Raw genomic sequence first — 9,477 nt, forward strand, 5'->3', positions numbered from 1 at the left:
TGTTCGCATCCAATAAGTCCTCTTTCCCCTCTTCTCCTTGGTACATACAGTCCGTCTGTGTCACTTATTGGGTAGAGTATCCCATATCTAGTCAGCGACTTCCTTGTCTTTCTGTCTAAGCTGTTTAGTTCGTCTACTATCCATGCGATCACCCCTGCTCCATATCTAAGTAGTTAAACCGCCCAGGTGTTGATAGCTTCAATCTTATTTCGTCCGTTTAATTTCGACTTAAGTATCAATCTCAGTCTATGCAAGTACTCCACCATAAATTTTTGTCTCATTTCTTTCGCCATCAATTTATCCATTTGCAATATCCCCAGGTATTTACAACCCCGTCTCTTCTATCTGCTTCATAACCTCCCGTCAACGATATCGCTAGTCCGTCCATACATTGATTTTGCCTCTCTTTAAGACTAACACACCACACTTTTTCAGTCCGATCTCCATTCTGATATATATACTTACACTGAAAGTATATACCTTATCAACGGGGGGAACTGACTTGGGCTTCATTTTTTACAATAAAGTTTGAGGTCATTCATGAATAACAAGTGGTTGACTTTTTGTTGACGGCTTTTGAATACATTGTGTGTGTGTGTGTATGTGTGTGTGTGTGTATGTGTGTGTGTGTGTGTGTGTGTGTGTGTGTGTGTGTGTATGTGTGTGTGTGTGTGTATGTGTATGTGTGTGTGTGTGTGTGTGTGTGTGTTAGCTCTTTAGCTGGAAAACATCTCAAAATCCTTAACGAAAAAGAGATGAAATTGCAAGAAACCAAAACGACACAAATGAAGAAAGCCTCCGAATGCACACAACAGAGAAAATTTCACGACGACTCTTACATACTAAATCCTCGTTCAGGTGTACCAAATGTAACACAACCCAGCTTTTTGGTGCTAATATAATTATCAATATTTTGTTGGTTCCGATTGATAAAGTTGTTTTTCGTTTATCAGGATTCGTGGGAAAGAAAGTATGTTTGATAAAACTGCAGAAAATAATTACTACATCCCACCATAGAGGGATATTGATAAAAAATATAAACAACATGTATAAATAATTGTGCTTTGAGTGTATGTGTTTGTATGTGACTGTGTGTATGTGTAAGTATGTATGTACATATCAGTATGTATGTACATATAAGTATATATGTATATATATATATATATATATATATATATATATATATATATATATACATACATACATATGTGTGTGCCTGTGTGTGTGTCTGCGTGCCTGTGTGTGTATGTATGTATGATTATCTACACACAACACATACGTACATATATATATATATACTTACCATTGTGTGCGTGTTAGTGCTTATATTTATATATATATATATATACACACATACATACATATTTAGACACGTACATGCATACACACACATACACACATACATATTCTGAGACACATGCACACATGTATGTATATCTATAAGTATATATAAATAGGAGATACACAAGACACTTCAACAGTTGCTCCTCTATAATTTACCGTTAAACAACAATAATGAGACTTTCTAGTAAGTAAGATAAATTATTCTAATCTTCCTTTCTCTTGATTTTCCTCAAACTTTCAAATCACCAGTGTTTTTCACTCTACTGTATTTTCTTTTCCTTTGCTCTTTGTTGACCTTTGCTCACTTCTAGTCAAGTAACCCTACGTATAATGAAAACCCTTCTAGCCCTCATTATTCTGCATATTTCTGTTTCAGGTATAGTACATGTAGGATTATATATGTTGTTGCAGTGTAACACCTGGACTACCATGGTCCAGTATAATTATTTCAAGTTATTTTTTTCATGTTCTATGCATTATTAAGGTTAAAACTCATTGTATTGCGAATGTTTTTCCTTGTTGGCAACTAAAGATATAACTTATGTAAAATTGATATAGCTTACATATGTACATATATTTATTTTGAATCGAAACACTTCAAGAGAGGAAGAATAAAATTCGACGAGGAAAACACCAGGGCAATGGTGATTAAAAATCAACTGACTGATTGTTTAACCAGTATATTAAACTAGCAATCGATTAGTTAGTTAAATAGATGTTTGACCAATAGATTAACAATAAAGAAGTAGCATTGAACCAGTGTGAGTGTTGTTATTATTATTATTGGCGTAACAACCTTCCCAAGACATAACATGATATAACACACAAACACACACGCGTGTGTGTGTGAGCAACCATTACTCAACTTTCAAGTCCCAAACAAAATCCAACAGTGCACAGTTATCTTAGCTTATCCATAAACTAAAGAATGACTCAACTCCTTACACTCTCGAGTGGTCCACAGTCACCCACGCCAAACTATACAGCGGCTATAATAACAAGTGTGATTTCAACATGGGTGAGGTCTTACCTATTATGCAATCCACGGATTGTCTTAATGAACGCATCATTATAATTTCTACCTGCAAACATCAATCATTAAATCTATTCTCAAAATACAAATCACAACCACCCCAGCGCCGCATCTTTTTCCCTAGCCTTCTTAAACTTTCCCCCCTTATTTATCCTCACTACCACTGTATATCAAACCACCAATATATTCTTATTATTTTCTCTTTAATTCCTTATTGTCGTTTATATAGTTTTCTCTTTATCTTTCCTTATCATTTATAACCTTTGTTTTTCTTATTTCACCTGCCTTCTCCCTCCTACCCCCTTAGTAAACTTACAAGTGCATACGCCCACATACACCTCTACTACCTCATACTGTAAACACGCTCGCCGCACACAACATACATCCCTTAAGTGGTAGCTAGTAATAGTCGCTACAATTCTTCCCCGTTCTCTCTTAATTTCCATTTCTAATTCTACCCCATCTTTATATGCATACTTTTTTCTCCCCTTGACCGCAAATATTTCCCCCACCCTCTTCTCTCCACATTATCTTTTTTCTAATACCACTCCCCTTGTTAATCTCTATGATTCGGTCAAAATCACACTATGGGATACAACTGGTCAAATGACCTTACTACATTCTCCATACATTCTGATCGAATCTTCCATGTGCTAACATGTACCACCTTACGATAATGTAAACTTTCATTTAATCGGGATACCCGTAGCCTGACGAGTAGCCTGCGGTATACACCACTTCCGAGGTTTCGCTCGCTGTGAAATATATGTAGCCTGGAGTTTATCCAATCAATTCCGTAACTCTTGTATTCTTATTTGCATACCCAGCCACTCTTGTCGCCTACCGTGAAATATAAAAAGAACTTTGTTCAGTTTATCACACTTCGATATGCAAAGACCCATAACCTTCCGTCTCAATAAACCACTATTGTCCATGGAAGTTCTTTTTTATATTTACTACGGATTGCTTGAAGCTAACTTTCTTCCTACACCTCGATCCCTGGATCATATATTTACATACACACACAAACACATATACATACATACATACATACATACATATACACATTGATATATATATATAAACATACAGACATACATACATACATGAGTACATATACACATTCATATATACAGTATATATATATTTACAGTTGTATTTTTACTTGTGTTGGTCACTGCCTATTGCCAGTTCGATTCCTGTGAAGGCTTTGATGTACAGCAAACGCTTGCCAAAATAAGAGAAGTTTTAGAAAAAGGATTTGGAAATAAATTTAAAAAATTCTTCCATGGCATCACAAAGTTTTTCAAAGAAATAAATGGGAAGGTATGTAAAATGTCTTGTTCATTTCTCCCCATGAATGGGCTTTTGATACAATAATCGAAATTACAGTTATGTTACCAAGGTTTCGTTACTACTATGTCCGATTGAACATGTCTATATGTTTATCAGCTAACACTGTGTTATCATGATTGCAACCAACACGTTTATACAATATGTTTGCCGATATAAAAACAGTAATTGTACATGCTTGATTTGATTTGATTTGTGTGAGTTATAAACCGTTGTTAGATAGAGAGGGTACACACTTGCTGATGAAGATTCCAACAATAAACATATACAGCTCTCACCCCGCCTCTCTCTCTCTCTCTCTCTCTCTCTCTCTCTTTTCCTCTCTTCCTCTCTCTCTCTCTCTCTCTTTTCCTCTCTTCCTCTCTCTCTCTCTCTCTCTCCCTCTCTCTTTCTATCTCTCTATCTAACTATCTGTCGACGATCATATTGTGAAGATGTTTACATTCATCGTAACACGGTTTGGCTAATAAATTTATGGGCATGTTCTATACTCTAATACATTACAACAAAAATCCTGAAATCTTATCTATACCTTGATATAGCCATAATACTAACGGCAAAACTAATCCTTTATATAAGTTAAGAATTTGTTGTTGTTATTGTTATTCTTTGGCCTAAGAACAGTAACAGCAAAAAGTAACGAGATAAATTATGAGGAAATGGTAGATGTTAAGGTGGTAAATAGTTATGATGTGAATAAACTACACAATTCAAGAAGCGACAGAATGTTAGGAACCAGTGTGGCAGACTTAACTTTGGATACCATTTGAACTCTCAAATGCATTTCCAGAAAGCTGTTCCAATTTTTATATTTTCGGATTACTAAGTGCGTTAGTGTGACTGTTGTATTTTATTTTAAATGTTGTAGGAGTTGAATCGAGATATATATATATATATATATACACACACACACACACACACACACACCATATATATATATATATATATATATATATATATATATATATATATATATATATATATATATATATATATATATATATACATATATGGGTGGGGGAGATCATTATTGGCAACAGAAGGTTGAAAAGAAAAGAGAAAAGAAAGTCTTTTCTGATTTCAAGACGGGAAACAAATGCTTATTCAGTTTTAACTGATAAATTTAATCAAGATAACATTTAATTCATTGTTGATTACATAATCTTATCTATTTGCTAAATTGTTGATCCATATGGTGTAAAATTCTTCAAAGCAAAGAAACACTCACTGTCACTTTTAACCTCTTCACTATTAATAAACTATCCTTCTTTGAAATAATGTTGCAATAATCTGAAAAGATGAAGCAAGGTTAGGAAAATAAGGTGGGTGAAGTACAACTTCTATATCTTGTGTTGTAATCTTTTCCTGAGTAACTTGAACAATATGTGGTTTTGCCTTATCATGTAAGAATAACACCTCTTTAGGACTGACAAGTAATTGCGCTTTACTGCAATTTTTTCGTCAATGCTTTTCACCAGTTCATCAAACCACAATACAAGATGTGTTATCCTGTCCCAAACCTCTTACTGAATAAAACACATTTCTCTTAGGCCTGTTCCTGTTTGATGTATTGCATATCAATTTTAGAATTACCCAAAAATATATTTAGTAAAACATAAAGAGAGTACAGTAATGCCTCGCTATATAATTTAATTTGTTCCCGGAGATCACTCATAAAGCGAAAACTCGTAAAGCAAAGCAATAATTTCCCACAGTAGCAATATCATAAAACGTAATTCATTCGCAGAAAAATATTTTTCCTATAAAATTTACAATATCCATAAATAAATGGCAATAAAGCAACAGTAGAATGTAAAGAATATTTTATGTAAAGGAAAAAGAATGTCAAGATCATTTATAATAAAAAAAAACACTGTTGCATAATCGTTTTCTGAATCACCTACATTTGCAATAGATTCGCGTACGCTATCACTTGTAGACGCGATCGCCGATTCACAAGCACTCGTAAACCGATATGTAGGTTTCTTTTTAAAAAACAAGTCTAGAGTTGTTTGCTTAGAAGTTTTTTTCAATCTCTATAAATTTCTCGGTAACACGCGCAAACATTTGTTATAGTAGTAGAAACTTTTGCACTTCGCCAGAACCAGTGTTGTTACATGTTGCGACGTTGCCACACACACAAAATGGCTGTTTAAGCTTTTTATAATTATTATAAAATAAAACTCGTAAATCCAGAGTCTCGGAAAGCAAGTACTCGCAAAGTGAGGTATTACTGTATTTTCTTCGATTACAAAATTAAAAGTATCACTAATCTCAAAAGCTTCACACATCATAGAAGCACAATCTCAAAAGCTTCACACATCATAGAAACCTGGAAAAGTACAACTTCAGACATGTCTTAGAACCACAAAAAATATCTATATTCAAATATATTTTAAAACGAACTGTACTACATAAAAACTTGAAATAGGTCATTTATGGTTATAGAAACATGTTTAAATATATCCGACACACAGGCTACATCGGCTACCTATATATGTGTATGTATATGTGTGTGTGTGTGAGCATGTATGTATGTGTACGTGTGCGTGTGTGTGTGTGCTTGTGCATGTGTGTATGCGTGCGTGCGCGCGTGTGTGTTCAGTAACATTTTTCAACATATCTTCCTTACAATCTCTTCCCAAGTTTGTGATCGATGGAACCCCACTGGTGATCACTTTCTTTGCTGACGACTGTGAAATGAAGATTACCGGAAAACGAGGTCTATGTAAGTCTTATTTGGTTTATTGCGAATTACTAGACACATGTGTAATTTTATAATTGTTAATATTCATACATAGGAACAGATATCATTTGAAGTAGTTCTGTCTATATCTACCTATCTATCTATTTCTCTCTTCCGGACACAAATACACAACCGCACGTAGATAGACACCCAGAATAAAAAAACTAATTCAGAATGCATGAAGCATGACATGTCATACTCAGTTGCATTTGTTTATACAAAAGCCTTAGCTTTAGCGATTAAAAAAAATATTGAAACAATCAACTTTGTTAAAGCATGCAGGAAAAAATACTGGGAACTTTCTTATGAATATATTTCGGAATGATTGGTCCTCTTCAGAAGTGTACTAAAATTCGTTGGCTACCTAGGGAACTTTGAATCGAAATCGCTATATACGTATAACAATAGCTTTCAAAAGTATAACATTAACAGCTATTTTGATTTGCACGTTACTCTAGTCATTTCACCTGAAAATGAGTATAAGACCAATTGTGGAACAGATTTCTCTTCGTCCAGCTGCCTCATCCAGAAGTTGAAAGGGCCGAGAATGTATCTAAATCTCCTCGTGATTATATAGGCACCTACAACAATTAGCGAAAGCATGAGATATGCTACCATATCGTGCTCATTTGTGAATGGCGGTGAAGGTAACGTCTATAAATATATGGCAGGGGTATATGTACGTGTGCTAAACCGCAGCTGCAAGTCTATATATATTTTATTTTAGTTGTGTTCTTTGGCTCTAGCCATCAGAGCTAAACCATCGATTTCAGTGTAAAATGTTTTGTTCTTCGTGTTGTCTCTATACACATATTATGGGCCAAATATTTTTGTTGGCTTTGTCAAAAATATATGAAATTTTTTAGATGGTGGAGCCACGAACTGGTAGCTATTCTCTTATTCTCTGTTTTGGACGAAGGATATTGAAGATGACTGATGCAACAAACTGGTGTAAAATGCATCTACATATCTCTTAAAGTTCTCAGAAAGGTTTGATTAGTTTACGCAAACACTTCGTGAACCAGCTGAATATTGGAGGGCTTCCAAATACCCAGGTATACGAAAGTGTTAAGAGTTTTTAATTATCTTAACGTCTTGGATATGATTCATTCATTGGAGATCCTTTCTACATAACAGAGAGGATGATTTCGCGACATTGAAAGACGTGTTATTCGCATTCTTCCAACTGTAATTCGCATCTATCTGTTCGCGCGCATAATTGTCGTCTGTTTTGACCACCAGCATTGTTATAGGAGAATGCCATGCAGTATCTGTTCCAGTTCATTGGATTCTGAAGGCACAGTCAATGACATCACTACTGCCAAATTGTATCGACCTAGCCTATAAATAGCTTCGATGGCGTGGAAAGGGGAAACTTGCATGCATCGGCATCTGCTAGATCTTTGTAAAAAAAAATAATTAGTTTGTGCTTTGGGGTGCTATTTTCTAACTGCAGATACTCCGACTATATATTCCATATAACAGAATCCATTTTATGTTTTGGCTATTTATTTCTCGGTGAACGCCTTGTCTCTTCGTTGAGTTCATCTCTCTTCCTTTCTTACTTCCTCCTCATTCTTCTTTTTCGTTTTCTTTTTTCGCTAGTCCTGTCTTTCGTCTCCTCATCTCGGACTTCACCTCTCGTTCTCTTTCCCCTTCCTTTCACAGTCTAATTCCACTGTTCTCCCCTTCTTCCTTTAAGAAATTACACCTAATATAAGTCACTTCATCATCTGCTACCTCTATCTCTCCCCCACTCTCTCTCTCTCTCTTTCTCTCTTCGCTTTTCTGTGTTGAAGGCGCAAAGTCCGACCAACCCACCCCTCATATATTTTTTTCATTATACTTACCTATATACACAACAGTCCCCGGTTTGCACTTTTCTTTTCATTCCGATCGAAAGACACATTGAATAAATTTTCTTTCCTCTTTCTTACGTTTTTCTTATCCGTACTGCTAATTAATCTCCATAGCTATTTTAAACCAACAGACTTAAATATCTGTCTTACTTAATTCTTCATAATTTTCGTATACCTACTGTCGTTGTCATGTGTCTTACATATTTCATATAGCCCTGTCCTAACTACACTATTCCGTAATAGCATTTGTTACAAATCTACTGGCTATCTCAAACCAGTGATCTTAGTGTTTAAGAGATAAAATCGATTTAAGCTTCATTCAACGGCCGTTAGTTGCGTCTATGTCTATGTTTTTCCATCTTTTTTTTTGTTTTCATTTAACTCGTTCTCTTTTGTCTTTATCATTTTTTATATTTTTCCAATTTTTATATATTCTCTTTACTGCATTCGGACTCGCGACGGTAGTGTCTTATATATTATCCTTTCTACAAGGCCAGAAATTTTAGAGGAAGGGTTTCTGGTGAATTACATCAATCCTAGTATCCAACCGGTACTTATTTTATCAACTCCGAAAGGATGAAAGGTAAAGTCGACCTCGGCAGAACTGAAGCTCAGAAACTAAATTCAGAAGAAATGCCGCTAAGCATTTTGTCTGGTACGGTGTCAACTCTGCCGGCCCGACGCTTTTGACCAACTTATAATAAGCCACTATTAACAATATATGATATTAGGCTGTGTGTGTGTGTGTGTGTGTGTGTGTGTGTGTGTACTGGGTCTTATATTCGTTGTTTTATAAGAATCACTTTTATATATTTGCGCATGTATATCTAAACATATATAACGTTTTGTCAACTTTCAGTTGAAGTGAAATGTCCAGCTGATGTGACTGAAATCATTACGCAAACCAAACGCCACTGTGAAAAGTCAAGTCAGATAAGCGCCGTGCAGTGTGCTACCAAAATGGTACTCGAAGAAATTGAGAAGAATATTGAAATCGGCAAAATCTCCGGCTTCTAACATGCATCAACATATATAACGTGTTATACACACACACATACACACATATGTATGTATGTATGACTATATATATTCTCAGCAAAATCACCAGCTACAAATAAAGCACTAGAATAATTTTGCTAGCA

The 9,477-nt window shown here is 35.1% G+C and overlaps 1 protein-coding gene across 1 annotated transcript; it reads left to right on the forward strand.

Moving 5' to 3' along the window:
- The first annotated feature begins 1,384 nt into the window (after positions 1-1,384).
- LOC115211078 lies at positions 1,385-9,477 on the forward strand. Its single transcript, XM_029779965.2, has 4 exons — positions 1,385-1,528; positions 3,531-3,703; positions 6,377-6,458; positions 9,195-9,477. Exons 1-4 carry the CDS (start codon positions 1,516-1,518, stop codon positions 9,350-9,352), a joined length of 426 nt encoding a protein of 141 aa, XP_029635825.1. The 5' UTR covers positions 1,385-1,515; the 3' UTR covers positions 9,353-9,477.

The sequence above is a fragment of the Octopus sinensis genome, linkage group LG4 (genome assembly GCF_006345805.1).
Source record: "Octopus sinensis linkage group LG4, ASM634580v1, whole genome shotgun sequence".
NCBI classification, from domain to species: Eukaryota; Metazoa; Mollusca; class Cephalopoda; order Octopoda; family Octopodidae; genus Octopus; species Octopus sinensis.

Coding starts and splice junctions, on each gene's coding strand:
- LOC115211078 (XM_029779965.2), top strand. Junction 3,704..6,376: donor TCAAAGAAATAAATGGGAAG/GTATGTAAAATG, acceptor TCTCTTCCCAAG/TTTGTGATCGATGGAACCCC. Junction 6,459..9,194: donor TACCGGAAAACGAGGTCTAT/GTAAGTCTTATT, acceptor GTCAACTTTCAG/TTGAAGTGAAATGTCCAGCT.